General features: G+C 35.8%; 1 protein-coding gene across 1 annotated transcript in view; it reads left to right on the top strand.

Annotated features, from left to right (window-relative positions):
- Positions 1 to 3,467: 3,467 nt before the first annotated feature.
- VN2R506 (vomeronasal 2 receptor 506) overlaps positions 3,468 to 24,223 on the top strand; it is a 36,458-nt gene continuing 15,702 nt past the window's right edge. Inside the window, exons 1-3 of the mRNA NM_001099532.1 lie at positions 3,468 to 3,655; positions 11,568 to 11,859; positions 22,966 to 23,769. Of these exons, the coding sequence (NP_001093002.1) occupies positions 3,468 to 3,655; positions 11,568 to 11,859; positions 22,966 to 23,769 (1,284 nt within the window). The remainder of the gene's footprint in view (positions 3,656 to 11,567; positions 11,860 to 22,965; positions 23,770 to 24,223) is intronic.

The following is a 24,223-nucleotide window of genomic DNA, read 5'->3' as shown; positions in this document are numbered from 1 at the left end:
ACACTTAGTGGAATATTGCTGGATCAAAGGTTATGCATTGTTTTATAATACTTTGGGCATAATTCCAAATTGCCTTTCAGAATGGTTGGACCAATTCACAACTCCACCAGCAATACATTAGGGTTCCCAATTTTGCCACATCCCCTCCAATATTTATTGCCTTCCTTTACTGTCATATTGACCAATCTGAGAGGTGTGAGGTGAGTTGTTTTATTTTACATTTCTCTAATCAAGAGGGATTTAGAACATCTTTCCATATGACTATTATAAGCCATTGATTGCTTTGATTTTGTCATATGAAAACTGTTTATTCATATCCTTTTGCCATTTGTCAACTGGGGAAAGACTTGTGTTCTTTTAAATTTCACATAGTTCTTTATATAATTGAGAAATGAGACCTGAGAAGGTGGAAGGGATGGGAACAAGGATCCATGTAGAGATTTGGCTCCTCATCTGGATTTAAAGAGACTATAATAAGAAATGGTATCAAAGAGCTGAGAGATTGGGAGAAAGAGTAGGAGATGGAGTTCAGAGCAAATACCTTGATAAAAGGAAAATAGGAAACCTTTTAGAGCTTTGTGGAGATCTATTATGAAAGTTTGATGGAAATATGATAAATACACACCTGAATTTTGGTGAAATGTCTAGCAATCTTGAACTGTCCTTAAGAACAAGATGAAGAGTTAGGTGATAGTATAATTAAGGTAATCAGAACTGATTATATGGCTGAACCCAAGAAGCAGTTATTATGTCTTTACTATTTATAATTTATGTTGATTGCTTATCAACTCCTTAAACTGAGTAGTAAACAGCATACTTTTAGTAATAGTCATTAACAGTTATATAACACTTTAGATTTTGAAAAAACTTTACATATTACATATTATGTGATCTTGTCATTCCTCATGACCACTTACTTAGGAGGCAGGTACTATTATGACCCTCATTTTTTTCTTTTAGTAATATTTTTTATCCCAATTACATGTCAAAGAAATTTTTAATATTCATTTTCTCATATTTTTGTTACAAATTCTTTCCCTCTCTCCCCTCCTCTCCTCACTGAAATGATGAACAATTGGATATAGGTAACACATGTTTTATTATATAATCCTCATTTCCATAAACATCATGTTGTAAAAGAAGACATATATCATTGAAAACAACAACTCTTGAAGAAAATAGAGTGAAAAGTGTCATGCTTCAATGTAAGCCCAATCTAAAAAATAATGAGCCTGGTGGAGATAAAATACCTTGCCAAGGCTCTCATAGCTAATATCTGAGGTTGTATTTAATTTCATCTATCCACTGTGTTATCCAGCTGTTAAACTTGTAAAATTTGCAGAAGATGAGAAACTGGAAGTATAACTAATTGCTAGATGACAGATATAGGGTAGAAAAAGATCCTACCACATATTTTGACATGCCTACTGAAAATTTTGAATTTATTTTCCTGTAGGTATCTCAAACTCAACATGCCTGTATAAGAATGGAGACTTGAACCCGGGACTCCAGTCCCCAGAAGTCCTTGGACACTTCCCAGGATGCTTTGTAATCTCACTTAGATCCTCACCTGGGCGGGATCAAAAGTTCTATTTAACTGCTTGTAAAAGCCTACTGAGCTCCTTCCTGTTTCCGTTTGCAAGCAGAGGGCTCTTTCATGATGTAGGTGAGGTTGAATGGGCCTCTCAGCCCTCCTTCGCACATGCTTTAATTACTTGTATATTCTTAATTTCTCAACCTTTAATAAACCTCTAAAAATATAATACTTCTAGCAGAGAAACTAATTTTAACTGTTACACCTGAAACAGAATCTTTCCCTGCAGACTTTGCTGCTACCATTCCCTTATGTGTGTAATCTTGCTCTACTGGAATGTAAGTTTCTTGAGAGCAAAATCTATCTTTCCTATGGTATCTGTGTTATGAGAATGTAACACAGTGAGTAATAGGATGCATTTTCATTCTTTCATCCATTCATCCAATCATTAATCCACACTATTGTGCTTTTCCTTCCTCCCCAAGACTACATGGGATGCCCATGGTCAGTGGTAATATTGAGACATTCCAGTCATTTAACCAGTGACTTCGACCTACCCCAGTATTTGTATTCCTTCTGTTCCTCTGTTGGATTTAGCTCCACATGCTTGAATGCTCAGTTACATTTCTGATATCTCATGCTTCATGATCAGTAAAGTGCCTTATAAACGTGGTGATCTCTGAAGGCATTTTAATGGACTTCATGGATAAATGTGGGGATACTAATATTGAGAGTGAATGAGCTAGGCTTGTGCATTTCTCTAGGGGAAAGTAATAGGTAGTAAAAATATTAATAGCTTTAGAGTTAGTAAGAAGTTAGTAAGAAGACTAGAATTGATCTGCTACACATTGGATAAACAGAAATAACTGTGCTTAGCTTCAGTTTCCTCATCTGTCAAATGAAGGTGTGAAATAAGATTACCTCCAGAGTTTCTAGCAGCTGTAAATTCTTTATTCTCATCATTAATAGAACAAAATGTATATCCCCAACAGGTAGGGAATATAATGAGACTACATGTGTTTCTAATGTAAGTCACTAGAAAGGAGACTGTCATAAATCTATAATACTAAACAACTCTTGGGCCTTTTATATCTCTGAGACTTTGATGCTATGGTCCAAAGAGTGAGGCGAGAAGTAGGAAAGGGGTTTTGTGAGCATTGTCCATCTTCTAATATGTTTTCTGAATAGATTACATTGAATCCTTAATATGAAACCTGAATGACATTGCACCAGTCACAAGGAAGTGGGAGGACATCAAGGCCGTCAGTCTTATAGACCATCAAGAAAATTAGTATCACTGATGGTTGTTCTTTTAATCTTGTCACCTAAAAGGGAATTTTTCATACGTCTTCACCATCACAGGCCATTTGCTGAACCTAGGAAACAGAAATTACTTTCCTAGGATGGCACTTGAGTAACTTAGTAACAAGGGGGAAAGAGTCTAAAACATCATTTTGAACTTATGTTTTTCCCTTGGATATAGAGACTCAGCTGGAGATGCCCCGGGCAGTCTGGTCCCCAGAGTTCTTCATGCAACAACACTTCTCTTTGGAGGATGGAGTAGCATGTATGTAAACATGAGGGTGCTGTAAGCCAGAGTCAAGTCAAAAACCTGGAGAACTATAAAATGCCCAATTCTCTTGAACCATTGTCCTTGTCTTGGGCAAGGACCTGACTAATGTCTTATTACATTCCCTCAGGTGTGATAAACAGTTAAGAGCCTGCACATCTATAGAAGGGATAGATCATTTCTATTGTTGGACAGTTCAGCATCAGTCCATGACTAGGTACCTGACTTTACCTTGGTCTAACTGGCTCCTTAAAGTTTCCAGATTAAGAATCTTGGAGAAGTTTCGTGAAGATGTTGCCTAACATCTATTCTATTCAGAGAAGCACTTTTCATCTGCTTTCTTCCATTCTCCTATTTCTGCTGATGCAGTATCATGGTTCTGGGCATAGAAAAGAGAAGCTTCCCTGCTTCCACCGGATTAACCCCATTGTTTCCCAAGATGCTGACATGGTATTTGGAATATTTTTATCCTTGTTCTCAGTTGAAGTAAACCAGGTTACAGGAGCAAAACTCTTTGAAAGTCCTCCTAACAAAGCTTGTAAACCTTATCAGTAAGTGCCACCATATCTATCTGGGATTATTTTCAGTATGATCATTAGAAAAATATTCTTAAAGACAGGATAGAAGGGCAAGTCCATGCAGCAGGACACTGTGGGTACTCTCCCCCTATTTTTTTCTTTGAATATTTCTATATTCTTGTCATTTTCCCATATGTCTGAATAGCTTTCAAAGTTGAATGGAAAAAATGTCTCAACTCTACTTCCCTTTCCCCAATCCTGTCCAAAGTCTCATAGCTAGGAAGTTCAGTCCAGAGCAGGCTCAGTCCTTCATCACCCTCCCTCCCCTATGCTGAGCTTATATTGGTACTCAAACAGTGGAAATGGACTCCAACTGCTGGAATTAAATTAATTCCCAGAAGTGGCAGAAGTTCTTGAATCCTGTGCCCTGAACACAGGTATTCCTATTGAGTCTATTGATATTGGGCAAAACGTCTTCCCCATCCACACGAATTAAAGCTCCCTTATTCTACACATTTACTTGTCTGATGACAAGTCAGCACAACCTGTTAGGGAGTCTTGGGAACTCCTTCATAGAAGATGGTATATTCCTCTCACTCCATCAATCACTGTGAAATACCATCAGGACTTGTGAATATATGAATATAATGAAATGTCACTAGTTACATATTCATGATAGAGCAATCTAGGTTATAAAACCCCAAAAAAGTTGACTAGATGAGCCTGGAGCAGAGTCTGTAACTGAGGGCTTAGGAGATTTGAGTTTATTGGGAAGAGAGAGCTATGCCCAGAATACTATTGTAACAAGTACAGAGGGAGATTTATAAATGATTTTAATGAAATGCTTGCTATTACTTAGTGACGTCCAAAGTACTTTGATTTTCTCCAGATAATATGGGAGGAATTTGCTTTTGTTTCTCTATGTTAGTTTTGCTGCACTGGAAACATCCAAAAGAAGTGGAACTGGATTTCTTTTCTGGGACTTGGACAAGCTCTATTGGCATTTATGTTCATGTTCATGCCTTGGTTTTATGCTTTATCCTGTATTAATTCTCTTTAGAGAAACCTGAGTTTCCATAGTAAGAACTCTGTGTGTTGCAATGCAAAGTCACATATAAGCCTCTGAAACTGCACTCTATGAATTGGATTCATACCAAAATACACCAATTCCTAGACAATTTCACTTTGTTAGAGCAGAGAAAAATAGGTCAGCAGTTGATTCTATCTTCTCATCTATCTGGTTGTAGGAAAAGAACTATAAGATACATTGGACAGTTCTTAGGCAGATGAATACACTGACATCTTATTCTGTAACTCCTTGTAGCCAAATGTTTCTCTACATCTATCTTATCTTTTGTCACTTTTTAAATTTCCCTGGATTTCTTTCTTTCCTCTTATAAAAAATTTCTTGTCTCTATTTTTATCTAAAAGACAAAAACACTAAAGCATTTTAATCATTGTTTATACCATTTAATGTTTTAATATACCTATTTTGTTTCATTTCTTTGTTATTCACCGAGACAGATTTGATGGTTTGACTTAAAGGGGTGAGAAGGTTCTATCATGCCTTGGTGAAACTTTTAATACAAATCCATTCAAAGTTAAATGCCCTTTTAAAAGCTATGCAGTGTTAGAATTTTTCTTGAGAATAGCACACTTTGGTCAGGGTAAGGGCTCTTCTGTCCTCTAATTGTATTCTACTTCTAATTCAATGGAAAATGAATAAAGAAGGAAAGAATGGATATAGGGACTTAAATGCTCAGAAAACTGGTTTAAAACCTGGTATTTAGTCACAGTCTGAAATGATTTTGGTTTTATATTTTTCTCACATTCTGTACAGGAAGAGAAGGAAGTGAAGAGGGAGGGAAGACTTAGGACTTCACCTTTTCTTAGAGATATCAGACAGGACTTGAGAAAAATACCAAGGTTCCAAATATGCTATACCTTTTATTCCTACACTTATATGAGCTTATTTCTATTATTCCCTCCACTTGGAATGGCATCTTTTATATATAACTATATATCCAAAACTTCCTTCACCTCTCAAAGCTCATAATGCCCTCCAGGAATACTTCCCTTATTTCCTCAGGGGCATGAGGACTCTACTTAGGTTTTTTAGATCTCACTACCGTTCGTCTTTTACATATCCCCTTTGTATTAAAAAATGATACTGTGGAGATATATTTCTTTTATTCCTAGTTGCTGTAAAGGATGTACTCTGGCAGTGACTAGAAAGATGCTAGGGGACACTTGAGGGTACCTAGTTATAATGGAGATAGATATATTTCTGAGAGATAATGAGAGATAGAGAGGTGCTGCTAAAGGGAATTACTTTGGGGTTGCCTATTGATCACTATTGATGGCTAATAGATCAAGATATTTCCTATCCTTCTCCCTTCACTTCCCAGTTTCCACCCATGCCCTTCTGCCTCCCTTTCCCCTCCCCCAGTCTTAGTCAGCCACCTTCTAAGTAACTCAGGGGAACTATGAGATTTCAGAGAAATATTCTTTACTCTTCTTTTCTCAAGTAAGGGGGTTTATTGGGAACAACAGGATGGAGAACTGAGGTAAGATGAGGTGAGAGGGATGAGAGTTTCCCTAATCTATAATGAGGGATAGGAGGATTTTGGGAAATGTCAGTCCTGTCACAGTTGTGACAGGGAAAGTCAGAAAGTTTGGAGGACAAGTATTTTTCTTCTTTTCTTTTTTAAACCAGTCAGGTAATCTTTGCTAGAGTAATTCAAGTCCAGTCTCTGTCTGAAACCACAAAGGTCTCTCTCTGCCTAGATCTGAAAAAAAAAAGTCTCTCCCTTGGTCAGAAATCCCAGAGAAGAAGACTCTCAGTTCATCTCCTCTGGCCAGGCTCCAACTGCCTTTCCTGGGAACCTTCTGTTTGGAATCTTCACCTTAATTGGCAGATCAAGTCCCCAGCTTTCTATCTTGCATGCATGAAAATTCTCTCTTCCTTCATGCCTCTTCCACACCTGCTACCTTGTATTTCAGTTATTGCTGTATTTATTCTCTCTCCCAATATATCTTAAACCTTCTAGAGTCAAGGACCATCCAGATACTCTACAGGATCTAGTATATCTCATATGCTCAGTAACTATTTCTGGAATGAATGCAGAGTCACATAAGAACTTCAAGGCAATTTGTCTCACCATCTCAGGAATCACAAAAAGTGAGGAGTTTTATAAATTGAGATTTTGAAACTTTGAACTTCATCCCCTAGAAGTCCCTTAGTATTTCCCAAAATTCCCTTTAATCTCTCCTGTGCCTCCACATTTTTGTGATCACATTATTTTTTTATAAGTGGCTGTAACTCCTCCCTCTTCCTCTCTTTGACCTATAACTGGCCTGAGCTCAGTACTTCCTTTTACTTTAGTTCTTATTAATAAAACTTTTTAAACATAATAGTTATTGAATATTAATTTTAAAACCCACATTTATGGATGACCACAAAGAGTTAGAATTCTCAAATATTTTTAAGAGAAATTTTCAGTTAAGTTAGTAAATTTTTCATGGCCACTGCTGCTCCACCCTCTGCACTGGTACTCTGCCCACTGCCATGGCTGCCAATTCAACCTGAACTGTAACTGTCCAGTCTCCAGCTCTCCGACAGCCTGGGACCAGACCCGCCTGCCATCCTGAGCCACGTGTTTTTTTTTCCCTTGTAAAAATGGAGGTTTCTGAGGTTAAAATAAAAGTTGTCTCCACTGATTTTGATGGTATATCAATGGAAGTTCTCAAGGAGTATCTGGAGAAGAATCTGACTGAGAGAGAGTTGAAGCCTGAATGGGCTAGCACCTGCTGTCCTCTCTCTCTCACACACACACACAGCAGAGGTTGCTGTCAATTGCTACACTGGTGTATTGTGGTTCCCTGAGGAAAAGGGATAATGGAGAGGGGGTTGATGACAACATTCCCCTATTAAATAAACTTAAGAATAACCTCAGTTTCTCTGGTACAGAGAGGATTTGGTGACAAGTCTCAATGGAGGCTTGCCTCAGTGAGGGATAGTCTGGGTGCTTCTCTGTCAAACTTGATCAGATACCTCCTCAAGTAAAAACCAAAGGCTGGACAAATATGACTATGGTTTATAAAGGTTAATAATGATATTGTAGGCAAATTGGAAGAGGAAAAGTAAGGGTTGGTTTCCCTAATGTTTTCCTAATATGGTCTCTCACCTGGGTAGTATAATTTCATGGACCCAGGTTTCTCCATCCTATTCCCCAACTAAATAACCCCACAATTCAATATGTATGTATCTCTCTATCTATCTGGTTTAGAGAATCTGTAAACAGATAGATGCAAGAGGATTGGAAGGGCAAGAGAGCTGGACTCTCTCCTCCATGAGACCACAGCCCCCCTTTTGGGGACTGAGGGATCTTCTCTGTTGAGAGGTTCTTGGAGATATATGACAAATGATGGATTTATAGAAGGACTTGAATACAGGAACAGGATATTCTCATATGGCTCTTGGTGAGATCCTTCAGTTAGGAAACACATCCTGCCAGGTCAAGAACTCGGCTGAAAGGCCCAGATTTCCTATAGCTCTTTCTCTAGTCAGTTTTCCTTTCCCAGCATGCCTTGCTCTCCAACCAATGTTTCTGCCCATCACCCCTGATACTAAGATTCCAAAGTCCTCTCATGCTCCCATCATTATACCCTGGAAGGGTGACGTATAAAAAAATTATTTCTACCCCAATCCCTTTCCTCACCCCATGTGGCTTTTGAGTCTGTGTTAGTCATTTTTCCATTCAGTATCTCTCAGGAAAAATGCTACTGCAAAGCATGCTTGAAACTCTGAAAGAACAGTTTGAGTTATTAGAGCTAAAAAGTGCAGTTTGGGTCTGCTTAATTCTTTTCCTGGGAGTTTTTATTTTCATTGGAAATTTCCTACTTTATTTCTTTCTCCTCAAGAATATGTCACAAAATAAACTGCTTACATTACAAACCAACCTGAACTCTTTTGATAAATCTCTAAGGCTTAACTGATCTCAACATGCAGAGTGGAAATTCTGACCTGTGCCTCTATGAGAAAATTCAGAGCTCTGACAAAAGAAATGTGAATGGATGATAACTGGGGAAAGGGAAGAAAACTTTAAAAGAGATCTGGAAGTTTATTGGTTGCTAACTATTTTGAGTTTATTCTCCTATAATATAAAACAAGTCTATTGAATTGGTGAAAAGGATTTTGACTGCACTGCCTGCCTGTACCTTATCATTTCCTTATATTATTGTATTTGCTGACTGCCTTAAGGATTTTTTAAGTTTATCTGTATTAATCTAATCAATAGCTTTTTGTTATACTGAATCATTTTAGCTACTATGTTCTGCCAATATTGATCTTTAATTTGTACTTTTACCTTTGCTGAAGAACAAAATATCATTGTATTTATTCATGTTGCCCATGAATATCTTACCCAAAACATTTGTTACTAGATCCATTGAATGTTGCCTTTGTTAATTGTCACATAGATGATCAGGGATGTATTTAAACAAAATTGATTGCAATTGTGTATAACCTTTGGAGAATTTAATGAGCTAAGAATTTAAATGGTAATTCTAAGGGGTCTTTAGAAATAATTTTAGATAACTAGTGGTTTCTGAATAGATGATATTTTTATATTCAGATATATTATAAAGAATGTTGTATTAAAGATAGAGAACCAAATAGATGTTCCTACAAAACATTTATATAAAGCAGGATTTCAAAAATAGCTTCTGTGCATGCATAATAATTTAACTTTTCAGTTTAATTAACTTCCAACAGAGCAATCTCAATATCTTGGTAATGTTCTGGACCCAAGTAAGTTTTACTTTGTTTAAAAATATATTTGCCAAGGTTGAAAGATTTGCCAAAATTGTGATAAATATCCATCAGTTCATAGGTTTAAAAAAATGTCACAAAGCAACTCATATGAAATATGATAGTGGGTTTGTTTGCTATTGTAATTGACTGGGCTATTGTGAATTTTGAGGACTTTGATACTTCTTTGAATGTGCATTATTTACTGTATTACTGTTTTATTCTGAAAATAATTTGCACTCACTCAGTGGTTCATGGACAAGTTAAAGAAGAAATGGATCTCATTTTTTTGGTGAGAAACCTTTGTATTCTACCTTTCCTTGGTTGACACAATGTGTCACTGATTGTAAACTATATATTTTTTATTTTTTAAACTTTTTATTGTTTTTCCTTGCATGTGCAATATAGTATTTCAGTCTTATTTTTTCTCTCCTTTTTGTATTTGAAGTACACATCAACAGTATTGAGAAAATTTTTCTTTAACTTTTTTTATTTTGCAGTAATATAAGTTTAAAATATGTTTGTTCTAATATTAATGCATACCCCAAAAGCTTTATACTATAAAAATGATGCCATTGTTTAAAAAATTATTGGACTTTGCTTAATGATTCTGTCTGATTCCAGAAGAAGGGAATACAAAAAGAGCCACTGTACAGTGCTAAAGAAGCACAGAGCATCTGCATAGTGCCTATGGAGCACAAAGTCAAAGAGATCAGATCCCATTGAGACTGATGTAATTTTGAGCCAAGGCAAGAGGACTTGAACTTCTTTGGGGTTCAAGGTTGTGGCTTTTTTGACATATGCCAGATGCTGAACTTCCTCTGAGCTACATTAATTTTTGCTGCCATCTTGGCTTCCATTTGCTAATGAAATCTAGTCCCTTTTCTGTCTTTCATAGTGTGACAAAACTGTCTGTAGTCCTGGCTACTGATGTGGGTAAATGCATAATTGCTTAAATCATTTTAATTGGGCCCTGATTCGAGGATGTGTTTTCCCTTTACTTAGATTTTCTGGACATAAGACTTTTGGTATTTCATCCACAAGTTATTTTTCTCTTTTATTTGGATTTTTTTATGTTTTTTGTTTACTTTTGCACATTGATTCATATACTTCATAACTCAGCCATGCATCCTTGAGTGATCCTTGTGTTTATTATTATTCACCTCTGGGGAGCCAAATTACTATTTGTGAACTTTGATTTGAATTTGAGCAATTTTAGGATAAGAAACTTGCTAACTCTCAGAATCCAGAAGACATCATGAAAATAATTGCAGAGACCATATACTGCACCAGAAGATGCAGAGTAAACTTTGTGATGTGAATTGAACTATGGGTGGTTGAAATGCCTTTGTTTTGAATGTATACTCTTATGCCAAAGGGGACTGCCTCCAAATTGGCTTTTTGTCAACCTAGTAATCATTGGTTTTCTTCGTTTTTGCCTTTTATCCACAAATTATTGCAATTCATAAATTAGTTATGGATCACTTTTGGGGAGACTGGTCTCCCATCAGGATCACAGGATGGTATGTATAAATGGAGATTTTGAACCTTTGGACTTCATCCCCCAGAAGTCCCTTAGTATTTCCAGATATTCTACAGGATCTAGTATATATTACATGTTCAATATCTATTTCTGGAATGAATGCAGAGTCACATAAGAATTTCAAGGCGATTCACATCACCATCTCAGGAATCACAAAAAGTGAGGAGTTTTATAAATGGAGATTTTGAACTTTTTTACTTCATTCTCCCAGAAGTCTCTTAGTATTTCCCAAAATTCCCTTTAATCTCTCCTGTGCCTCCATATTTTTGTGATCATGTTATTGTTTTATAAGTGGCTGTAACTCCTCCCTCTTCCTCTCTTTGACCTGTAATTGGGATGAGTTCAGGTACTTCCTCTTAATTTAGTTATTATTAATAAAACTTTTTAAATATAATACTTAGTTATTGAATATTAATCTTAAAACCCACATAGTAAAGAAAATCATATGGGTGAGACTATTTTCAACATAAATGAAATGAGGAGAACAACTTTGGAGGTTCTTAGTTTTTAACCACATGATGGGAGAATTCTTTCTTCTGAAAACCATTCTTTTTGATGACTTATTATTCTATTGGCACTGTCCTCTACAGGTGGTTGTACAAAAATTATCAGCAGGCCCTGGCAGTAGTGTTTGCTATAGAGGAGATTAATAGGGATCCCAATCTGTTGCCCAACATTTCCCTGGGATTCCACCTCTACAACACCTACCACAGTGATGAAAAAACATTGGAGAGTTCCCTACAATGGCTTTCTGGGGGGCCACAGCTCATCCCTAACTATAGCTGCAGAAACCCGGACAAGTTCATGGCTGTTATTGGAGGAGTCACATCAGCTCTCTCTGTCCAGATGGGGACTCTGCTTGACCTCTACAAGTTTCCACAGGTGATACTGAATTGACATTTTCTATGCTTTTATAAACCAAAAACAATAATAAAAGCAATAATATATCAGAAAAATAATAACCAATATTTATTAAATGTTTTAAGATTTGAAGATTTTTTACATGTATTTCTTTTCATTTTCACAACAAAGCTTTTAGGTAGGTATAATTATTATATCTATTTTAGAGAGTGAGATATTGAGATGGAGAAAAGTTAAGTTACTTATCCAACTTAATACAGTTAATTAGTTCCTATGGCAAGTTCGTCTTGATGTGTAGCTGCCAGCAGCCACAAAATAAGGTTTTTCATGGGTGGACACCTCAGAAGGGAAGTTGAAGACTGCGGGAAAATGGGTGATGGGGTTCAGAGATGAAAGAAAGAAAGAAAGAAAGAAAGAAAGAAAGAAAGAAAGAAAGAAAGAAAGAAAGAAAGAAAGAAAGAAAGAAAGAAAGAAAGAAAGAAAGAAAGAAAGAAAGAAAGAAAGAAAGAAAGAAAGAAAGAAAGAAAGAAAGAAAGAAAGAAAGAAAGAAAGAAAGAAAGAAAGAAAGAAAGAAAGAAAGAAAGAAAGAAAGAAAGGAGGGATGGAGGGAGGGAGGGAGGGAGGGAGGGAGGGAGGGAGGGAGGAAGGAAGGAAGGAAGGAAGGAAGGAAGGAAGGAAGGAAGGAAGGAAGGAAGGAAGGAAGGAAGGAAGGAAGGAAGGAAGGAAGGAAGGAAGGAAGGAAGGAAGGAAGGAAGGAAGGAAGGAAGGAAGGAAGGAAATGTATTAGGATCAGGCTACTGTATCTTGTGATATCACAAGATACAGTAGCCTGATCCTAATACAATTGATATAGCTAATACCCAGAATAGGCGTTCATATTACCTAAGGCATCTGAGTTTGTCTGATAGATATGTTAAATGATTGTTGTTGATAAAACAAAGATACTGAGATATCTGGTCAGTCTTCCAGAATGTAGCCTTAGGTCTGGCTTGTAATATTACAGGGGTACCTTCTTGGTTAAACTCAAGGATATAGAAACTGGTCTATTGAATGAGCACATGGCTTTAAAGAGTGGCTTACAAATTCTTCTATAATATTTTCAAGATTAGTATAGGCCTGGACACCTACATATCCCCCTTTTAATATATAAAAAAAGAAAAAATAGTGATGACGATTAGAATGAAAAATTCAACATAAAATTAAAAACCAAAAAGAAATGTCTCAATAAGGGTAAAATTGGTTCCTGCAGGAAAACAATGTGTATAGAAATAATAAAAGAAAATTAAAAATGTAAAATGAAATCTCATGAGTAAAAGATTCTAAATTAAAAATAAAATCAAATAAATTTTAAGTCTAAAAGTGTGATAGAATCATCAGAAGGCCTGAATTAATTTGAAATATATGCTCCACAAGCCTGTGTGTAACATTATATTATTTTTCCCATTAGTAGCCAGGACTTTTAAAAATTGCCAGATCTTAAAAGAGAATGAAGAGACAATGTTTATGGGTAAAAGAGAAGCATGATTCCTTAGTCTGATTATGCATTGTGTCTTAGGGATATTGGAGCCAAGATTATATCTATATCAAGATTTCTGTTTGAACTTTGGTATGAGGCAGTCTTGTGTTTGAAAGTGTCAAAACACCATGCCCTAGGATAGGCAGTTATCCTATACCCCTGGTCAGTATGCTGAGCAAGTTTGTTTCCTTTAAAAGAGAGAAGTCAGACACATTTCTGGAAGATCTGGATAGACTCAACTGCCAGAGAAGAAAAGGAGGTTTCAGGTATTTGTAGTGCTTCAAGAAAGAAGAGACAGTCTTTAGGATTGGACAACAAATGAGAAATAAGAGATGTTCCTTAATTGCTTGAAATGTAAATCAAAAAGTGACTTTGACAATATGGAAGAAGACAGTTTACTATTATCTGCCTTGCTATTATCTGTAGAAACTGAGTGACCTTTCAGGGCTACACTCACTCTTCTTGTGCCTGAACATTTGCAGGGTTACTTCTAGGCCATGTAAGACTGGTTTTTATCAGATTCACCCTTATGGTCCAAGGCAATTCTAAACAGCCCAAAGTCTTTAGAAAATAGTTAAATCTTGACATTCTAAATGCAATTAATTCCTCAAAATACAATAATTTTAGAAATTAATACTTTTATAATTATAAAGTTAAACTTTCTTCATTTGAAACAGATTTTAGCCAGTCATTATATTTTGCTTAACATCACTTTTGTGCTAAAATTATGAAAGCAGTGTTCAGTGAAGTATAGAAAGTCTGTGATATGGATGGAAGGGGAAAATATAGAACTCAAGGAAATCAAAGATTTGTTTTGTTTTTCAAAATTTTATTTAATTAATTTAGAATATTTTCCCATGGTTACAAGATTCATATTCTTTTGCTGCCCTCCCACAACCCCACTCTCATAGCTGATGTGCAAATCCTCTGGGTTTTACATGTGTCATTGATCAAGACCCATTTCTATACCTAATGGTATATTTGCACTAGGGTAATCATTTAGATTCTATATTCCCCAGTCATATCTCCATCGACCCATGTGATCAAGCAGTTGTTTTTCTTCTGTTTCTACCCCCACAGTTCTTCCTCTAATTGTCCTAGATCATTGCATTGCTGCTAGTAGAGAAGTCCATTACATTCGATTGTACCACAGTATATCAGCCTCTGGGTACAATGTTCTCCTGGTTCTGCTCCTTTCACTCTGTATCAGTTTCTGGAGGTCATTCCAGTTCACATGGAATTCCTCCAATTCATTATTCCTTTGAGCACAATAGTATTCCATCACCAACATATACCTCATTTTCCAAATTTTTGCCATCAAAAAGGGTGCAGCTATGAATATTTTTGTACATGTCTTTTTCCTTATTATCTCTTTGGAATACAAACCCAGTAGTGCTATGACTGGATCAAAGGGCAGACAGTCTTTTAGCACCCTTTGGGTGTAGTTCCAAATTGCCTTTCAGAATGGCTGGATCAATTCACAACTCCACCAGCATTGTATTAATGTCGCAATTTTGCCACATCCCCTCCACCATTAATTACTTTCCACTGTCATGTTAGCTAATCTGCTAGGAGTGACATGGTACCTCAGAGTTGTTTTGATTTGCATTTCTCTAATTATAAGAGATTTAGAACACTTTTTCATTTGTTTATTGATAGTTTTGATTTCTTTGTCTGAAAATTGCCTATTCATGTCCCTTGCCCATTTATCAATTGGGAAATGGCTTGATTATTTGTACAACTGATTTAGCTCTTTATAAATCTAAGTAATTAGACCTTTGTTAGAGTTTTTATTATGAAGATTTTTTCCCAATATGTTACTTCCCTTCTAATTTTGGTTGCATTGGTTTTGTTTGTACAAAAACTTTTTTAATTGAATTTAATCAAAATTATTTATTTTATATTTTGTAATTTTTCTAACTCTTGCTTGGTCTTAAAAGCTTTCCTTTCCCAAAGATCTGACCAGTATACTATTCTGTGTTCACCAATTTACTTATAGTTTTCTTCATTATATTCAAGTTATTCAACCATGCTGAGTTTATCTTGGTGTAGAGTGTGAGATGTTGATCTAAACCTAATCTCTCCAATACTGTTTTCCAATTTCCCCAGGAGTTTTTGTCAAATAGTAGATTTTTGTCCCAAAAGCTGGGATCATTAGGTTTATCATAGACTGTCTTGCTGAGGTCACTTACTCCAAGTCTATTCCACTGATCCTCCTTTCTGTCTCTTAGCCAGTACCAAATTGCTTTGATGACTACTGCTTTATAGTATAGTTTGAGATCTGGTACTACTAGGCCATCTCCCTTCACATTTTTTTTCATTATTTCCCTTGATATTCTTAATCTTTTCTTCTTCCAAATGAACTTTGTTATATTTTTTTTTCTAATTCAGTAAAAATTTTCTTGTAATTTGATGGGTATGGCACGAAATAAGTAAATTAATTTGGGTAAGATTGTCATTTTTATTATGTTAGCTCATTCTACCCTTGAGCAATTAATGTTTTTCCAATTATTTAGATCTAGTTTTAATTGTGTGGAAAGTGTTTTGTAGTTGTATTCAAACAGTTCCTCTGTTTGTTGTTAGATTTAAAATGGTTGAGGTCTTAAACTATAGTGATTAAAATAGTGGAAGATATAAATTGTGATAGATATAAGAGAGGATGAGTAAATTTGACCGCAGAAAATATGTTTCACTACAGTGTCTTGGTTTTTAAATCAAATATAAGGTGGTCGCCAGGGAAATATTCCCAATTATTCAAATACCCAAGTCAACTGGGTTTTATAGAGATTTTTTAATTAATAATATAATGAAGAATTAGAGAAAGAGAAAGAGTAGGAAAGGAATAATTATGAAGGGCCTCAAGCCAATATGGCCTAGACCTGAGTCTTAAGAGAGAGAATCAGTCATTCAGTCTTTTAACACTCACCACAAAGTCTGCCTAAACAAGGATTCTAGTGACACCAGGCCAGCTCCATCTCAGCTGACTTCACCAGAGAGCCTTCCAGCCAGAGACTGTTCCAAAAGGCCTCTCTCCAGAGCCTCCAGAGGGACAGAGTCCCCTTAGAGGAGCTCCAGCGAGACCTCCTTAGAGATTGTCCTCCAAGAGCTTCCCTTCTCCAGAGCCTCTCTCAAGAGATTCTTCCCAAGCAATCCTCATCAGAGATCCTCCAAAAGGATTTCTCCAAAAGGATATCTCCTCAAGAGATTCTGCTTTTTCTTATATAGGGTTTTTCTCCCATGTCACCTCCCCTAAGTCCCTACATCTACCAATCACTGTAGACACTTTCCAAAGGACTGCCCATCTAAATTCCTGCTAAGTCGACCAATCTCCTCAGTAAGTCTGAATCAGAAAAAAATGCTACTGTGTCGACCAATCTCCTCAGTAAGTCTGAACGAGAGAAAACACAGCTGAGTCAACTAATCTCATCAAGAGAAAACTTGCCCGACCCTTTTAGGTACCTAGCATCCCATTGTATCAATTCTAAAAACAGGCCTGGCTCAAAGAACTCCTTGCCTTATTAAGTATGGTTTTCAAGTACTTTCATTGTTTAGCAAAGATTTTTCTGCCCTAAAGCAGTTTTAAGTACGGGTCGAATCGAGGTCCTCCCATAGCAAGGAGTTTTCACATTCAAGTAGAGTTCTCACTATCTGGTAGGGAATTATTTCAAGTAGGGAATTGGAGGATTCCTCAATGTGGAGTACAATTTTTTAACATTCATAAGTCTGTGAAATTTTAAGGTTTACATTGTCTTGGCAGATAAATTCCCAAGTATTTTATATTGTCTAGGGTGATTTTAAATGGAATTTCTCTTTCTAGTTCTTGCTGCTAAGATGTGTTGGAAATATATAGAAATTCTAATGACTTATGTAGGTTTATTTTGTATCCTGAAACTTTGCTAAAGTTGTTGATTATTTCCACTAGCTTTTTAGTTGATCTTCTAAGACTCTTTAAGTAGACCGTCATACAAAGAATGATAACTTGGTCTCCTCATTACCAATTGTAATACCTTCAATTTCTTTTTCTCTAATTGCTACTGCTAGTGTTTCTAGTACAATATTAAATAATAGAAGTGATAATGGGCATCCTTGCTTCACTCTTGATCTTATTGGGAAAGCTTCTAATTTATCCCCATTGCAGATGATGTTTGCTGATGGTTTTAGATATATTCTGTTTATTATTTTTAGGAAAGGCCCTTCTATTCCTATACTTTCTAGTGTTTCCTATAGGAATGGGTGTTGTATTTTGTCAAAGTCTTTTTCTGCATCTATTGAGATAATCATGTTGATTTGCTTGTTGATATGCATAGTTTTCCTAATATTGAACCATCCTTGCATTCCTGGCATAAATCCCATCTGATCATAAAGAATCAAAGAAGATTTAAGGAGGAAATAATGGAGGAAATAAGAGGCATGGAACATCAGGGACACCTGAGGAATGGTGTCTGTATTTAGGGATAGAGAGAGTAATTAAAAGATGAAATTCTAGCATGAAGAAAGGTTTGAGGACATTTTCTGAAACAAGTGAAAGTGGGAAATTTCATGTGACAGGCTCATTTGAGTAGTTGTAAGGTAAATAGAATAAAGGCATAAGATACTAATAGTGATCCAACCCAGAAATGATTTGGTTTAAATATGTCATGAATTAAAGATATTCCTTTATTAGGAGAATTATGCTCTTCTGGAAACTTAAAAAAACAAGAAGTCTTAAGTGACTAACCTTAATTTAGCTGAAAATTGTGAGCCTTATGTAGTACTTGAAGTAATTGGGCCTTGTATAGAATAGGGCTAAATACCTATTTCAGAGAAGTTCATGACCTAAGGGGATTGTAGTAGGGATAAATGTTATTATCTGGAAGAGGAGTCCCTATCATAACATATAAAGGCAACTGCCCTTCTGAAGTTCATCCTTTTTTTCCTGTCCTTTATCACCACTGAATCCTTCTTGAGATTCAGCTGGTAGAAGCTCACAAGAAATTATTCAATGATGTATGTTTTTGTCCGTATTTCAAAATTCCTCTAAAGTGGGAAATGATCTGGTCATTTAACAAATTTATAATTCTGCTTGTTAAAGCTTTATCATGGTGATATTTTGCAACAAAATGTTGCACTTCCATCCATTTTGAATTCATTTCCTTGATTAATGAAATGAGGACATCCTCTTCTGCCTCCTTTCTACCTGAAGAAAACTCCCCTGCCACTAACTGTTGCTCCTCCCTTTGGCGTTCCTTCTTTATCCTCCTGAACTAATACCTCCTTATAATCACACTGACCTCTAGACCATAGACTGGCCCAGTTACAATATCCTCCATGACTAATATAGTCTCTATCTCAAACTCCTCAAAGTCCCTTTGAGTTACAGCTTCTTGGCCTTACTTTTTCCAAGCAGAGTTCACTTCCCTCCAGGCTTTATCAGTAAGATAAAGAAAGTGGAAGATATTGAAGTGATTCTTCCAGAATTTACACAAAGTCAACTCTCAGATAAAGAAAACTGCAAAATATCATGAAAGCCACAGAAAGTGAACAAAAAATCAAGTGAAGTTCTGCTCTGTGAAAGAACTACACCAAGGCTGAAAGGTGATCTTTTGATTTGACTGGAGTGGCAACACTTCACGAACTCATGATGCCACCAAATTTTAACAAGCTTGTTAAGTGCCAAGAAAACATCTAATATCGTGACAATTTTTTCTCATTGAAATGTCTTAAATACCAAATTTGATGAGTCCTGAAATTATCAAGCACACAAGTTTTGACTTTATATATAGAGAGACATATATATGTATATCGGAATTTATCTGACTATCCTTTGTGAAGATTGTGAAACAAGTTGTCAAGTTATTGCATGATATTTATTGTAAAAAAATTGCATAATAATTATAATGTTAAAACTCACACAAGTATGTAATTGGAAATGTTTTAGAGGAGAAAACAGAGAAATTTTAAATCTCATTTTCTTGAAAGCCAAAGTAGTAGGTGAAATTCTTATCCTCTTCCCTGTTATAAGAGGGAAAGTAATTATCAGAAAGGGGAGAAATTGTGAATTTGTTTATCTTATAGAATTGTTTTTATTAAGTTATATATGTAGTCAATTATAATTATAATTAGAGATACATGCATATGTATTATAATGTGATTATAATGTGGAGATTTATAAAAAATTTTTGAGTAAACTTTCATATATTCACTATATATGTAGAATTGAGAATGTAATTAATTACTTGACTTCTAGTGATAGATTTTATACCAGGATGAGTTTAAACTCTAGAAGAGGATATAAGATTTAAGGTATGTTAAACTTCACTATTATAGCATTTTGGGAGAAATCTTCACTTAGCTCTAAGCTGTGGATAGTAAAACTTGCTCTTAGAAGGGAAATGATATAAGACTGTATTTGATATTGTTCTGAGTCTGATTCTAGATATAATCATCAAGAAGTATTACTAAACCAAGCATCCTTAGTGCCAATAGACTTTTAGGGATGACATCTGTGAACTGTAGATAGAGTGCTGTCTTAAAGGATAAGCTGAAAGAGCAACTTTGATATAGGTTAAAGTAGGACTCTTCTCTCTTCATTTTTCCAAGATGATATTTCCTCTTGAATAGAAAATATTCCCACCTAGATGATTATGAGTATCGCTTATGAAATTTTCATCAATGCAATTGGTTATCTATAACTTTTGCCTAGAATTGAAATCAGACTAGGAAACAATTTTCTCCTTACTGTGACAAGCAAATCATTTAAAAGATTGATATATATTAATTTAAGGTCGCCAAGGAATTCAGCTATGTAATTCCTAAATGAAAACTCAAGTCAGCAGTCAATCTTTTATGGAGTTTAATTACAAACAGGAGGAAGAAAGGTATTAGAGATAGAGAGAGAGAGGGAGAGAGAAAGGGGAGAGAAAGGAATAGGGCTTAAATACCCCTTCTGTTTAGGCTGGGCCAAAAGGCCCAAGCCCTTAGATAGCTGAGGCAAAGAAAAGAGATCAGTCCCTATCACTCACGTGACCAAAATGGAGAAACAATCTCAGGGGCCTCCACCTCCAGCTTCCTTCAGAGCAAGCTTCTCAGAGCACAACCTCTCCAACCAACAACTTCTAGTCCTCAGACCCCACTATCTTTAAGGAAACTATCCAAGTTCGCTCCCCTCAGTCCTCACATCTACCAATCACTGTCCATGTCTTCCCTGTGCCAATGGTGGCTCTAGCTTAACCCAGGACTGCCCAGAGGTCTGTGGCTTTGCGCATGTCTGTTGAAGGTCATATTCTCAAATAATTAAATTTTGATCTATGCTGCAGCCCTTCCTAAATCCTGTTAGGACTGAGTAGGGTGGAGATTGTATCAATTCTAAAATCAACCATGACTCAAAGAACTTCCTGTTCTATGCTTAAGCATAGGTCAAAGCCCTTTCCATTGTTCAGCAAAAGGTTTCTGTCCTAAAGTAATCTTAAGAAGGGAGGAGGAGGAACCTCCCATGCCAATGGGGTTCACATTCCAATAGACTATCAGTAAGAAATTTTCCAAGTATGAAATTTCCCAATGGTGAAATTTCCAACATTTATAAGTCTAAGAAATTTTAAGGTTTACATTATTATATCTATGTCTCACTTTTTAAAACTCCTTACCTTCCACCTTAAAATCAATACTATGTATTGGTTCCAAGGCAGAAGAGTGGTAAGGGCTAGGTAATAGGGGTTAAGTGACTTACCCAGGGTCACACAGCTAGGATGTATCTGCAGTAAGATTTGAACCTAGGACCTCTTGTCTCTAGGCCTGCCTCTAAATCCACTGAGACACACAGCTGCCCTCTCACTTTTTCTTTTTATGGAAATGTTCTATAATCAGGACAAGTGTCAGCGAAATATATGGACACAATACTAAATATTTACTTGTTAGACTACAGCTGGAAATAAACTACCAGTTTGGAAGATCTAAGCTATTCTACTAAACCAGAAATTATGCCCTTTTCCTTAACCAAGAAACAACCAAGTATATGAGTGTTTGGGCGTAACATTTGCTATTTATTCATTATTTATTTGTATTTGAGATAAGGTCTTCCAAATATCTGAGAATGTTATGGGAATGACTAAACAATGAGTAGGAATCTATGAAACCAGGATATGATTCCACTACTTTGTGAGGATAAAATAGAAGCATTTTGTGTTCTGGGTTAAAAAATATTTGTGCAACGTATCTTAGAAAACAATGATTTATTGTCTATCTTGTGTTGCCTCAAAAACTCATCTGATTCTATTTAGAGTTGTTACTAACACTTGTATATAGGTTATATAATGTAAAGCGAGTAAATCCTTGAGTCCTCCATTCAGAAATTTGAGAGAAGGTTGATCTTAACCAAGCTTGAGCTAATTTTTTTTTCTAAATTAGCAGGGAGATTAGAATCCTATGATCAGGAATGTAATTTCCCATTATTTTAATCAGGGAGAGACTGAAAATTATTATCCCACCTCCTCATTAATTATCTACCAATTAAAGATGTCTTAGTGAGAACTGAAAAATAAGCATCCAAGTTTTTATTTAAAGACTCAAGATCCTGAAGGAATTTGTTTATGGTCCTCAAGATAGATCATTGGACAATTAATTTACTGATTCTTTCCAGCCTTAAGAATTGATTTTTTCATGGGAGGTCCTAAGTTTAAATCTGGCCTCAGACACTTCCTAGCTGTGTGACCCTGGGCAAGTCACTTGACCCCCATTGCCTAGCCCTTACCACTCTTCTGCCTTGGAGCCAATACACAGTATTGACTCTAAGATGGAAGGTAAGGGTTTAAAAAAAAAAGAATTGATTTTTTTCTTACCCAGAACCAGAATCAATAATAGTTGTTGAAAGTTATCCCTCCCAAAAGGAAATTTAGTTTAGATGAAAAGATCTTTTATTTCCTAACAATTATGAATATCAATTATACATGAAGGAGAATGGGCTGTCTTTCAAAAAAGCAAGGTCATTTTCAGTGGAGATCTTTCATTATAAGTTGTATTCCTACAATTCAGTTATATTGTAGTGGTAATTATTTTTCTCATTGATTGGTTTAGATTCCACTAAACTCCTTTCTCTCCAATTTCTCTTTTCAAACAATCATAAATTCTTATTCCAGTTTCAAGAAGAAAATAATTAGATGTCCTTATTGAAATGTATTTAAACCAAGTAAAAACATGTATAGATTAGTTGTATTATGTCAAAAATAAGAAATGCACATATTATCCTTCATGTATTTTTCTTGTATCTAAAAAAGAAAACCATTTCCCTATCCTGAGTTATATGTAAAAGATTTAATCTGGAAATCTACTGTGGATGATGAGAAAGCAAAGAAGTAAGAATTGATTCTGGTCCTTTTGGAAAGCAGAGGTAAGACAAGATGCCTTTAGTAGAGGTAACAACAGTATCTCCTCTGTTTTTCTGAAATCATTGCCTTTCTGAGTACTCAGTAGAGGGATAAATAGAGATTTTCAGAGATTAAAATACCACTGATAAAAAATTGTGCACAGAAACCTACATAGTTTTTCTTATAAATTAAAATGCCCATTTATGAATTTGCATTCTGCTTCAATTCTCTTAGCATTACCAAGTTCAAAACGATTTTTTTTTTCTTATCTAGATCAGCTATGGTCCATTTGATTCCATTCTCAGTGACAAAGTCCAGTTTCCTTCTCTCTATCAGATGGCTCCCAAAGATTCTTCCCTTCACCTAGGTGTCATCCACCTAATATTATATTTTAAATGGAACTGGATAGGACTAATCGTTACAGATGACATGAGAGGTGAGAAATTCCTCTGGGAAATGAGAGAGGAAATGGCAAAAAATGGAGTTTGCATGTCATTCACAGAGAAAATCCCTGTCAGTGAGAGAAGACATATGGCATCAGAGGAAGACTTCATGCCCAGAATTACAATGTCAGCAACCAAGGTGTTTGTCATCCATGGTGACACAGATTCATTAATGATTCTGAGACATTCACAAATTCCTGCTTTGGCAACACAGAAGGTATGGATTGCCACATCTCACTGGGACATTACCATGAGACCTGTCTTTCACCATAGTTATAATTTCAATGGAACTCTCATATTTTCATATTTAAACAGTGAAGTTCCTGGGTTCAAGACTTTTCTTAAGACAGTTAAACCTTCTAAATACTCAGATGATATTTTACTTAAGGGATTCTGGCTCTCAGCTTTTGCATGCCCAGATGAACAAGGAAACCAAGAGCAAGAGATATGTTCACCAAATGCCTCTTTGGAGATGTTGCCTCTGATGTATTTTGATATGACAATGTCTGGCTTGAGTTACACCATCTACAATACCATCTATGCTGTGGCTTGGGCTCTCCATGAAATGTTTATGAGAAAGTCAGCTGAAAGACCAATGGGAGGTGAAGAATATTTAGGACTTCATTCATGGCAGGTAGTATTGAATAGGTGCCCACTTTTTAGGTATTATGTAGTGAGGATGTATTTTGGATATTGGTGGGACAAGTTTGGTAATAAAATCCCTTCCAACTCTCAAATTCTGTGATTATATGTTCTTTATTCTTAATTGCCCATTGTTTTTAATATTCATGTGAAGCTTATAATTATTATTTTCACAGTCTTGGAGTTGGCAAGGACCTCAGGTACAATCTAAAAGTCATGCATGTATATGGATAGTAACCCCCTTTTCAATAACTTTGCTAGTGTACTAATTAATTTTTCTAAAACATCTAGTTCTGGGGGTCCCTTCACCTTCAAAGACATCTTATTGCATTTTGTGTCAACTGAATTGTTAAGAAACTATTGGTCATTGGATTAGGTGGTGTTGGTTAGATCAAAAAATGTTCTACACTATTTGGTAACTAAACCAATGACCAGTCCTCATAGCC

Source organism: Monodelphis domestica, chromosome 3, assembly GCF_027887165.1.
Source record: "Monodelphis domestica isolate mMonDom1 chromosome 3, mMonDom1.pri, whole genome shotgun sequence".
NCBI classification, from domain to species: Eukaryota; Metazoa; Chordata; class Mammalia; order Didelphimorphia; family Didelphidae; genus Monodelphis; species Monodelphis domestica.
This window is presented reverse-complemented; position numbering and strand designations above follow the sequence as displayed.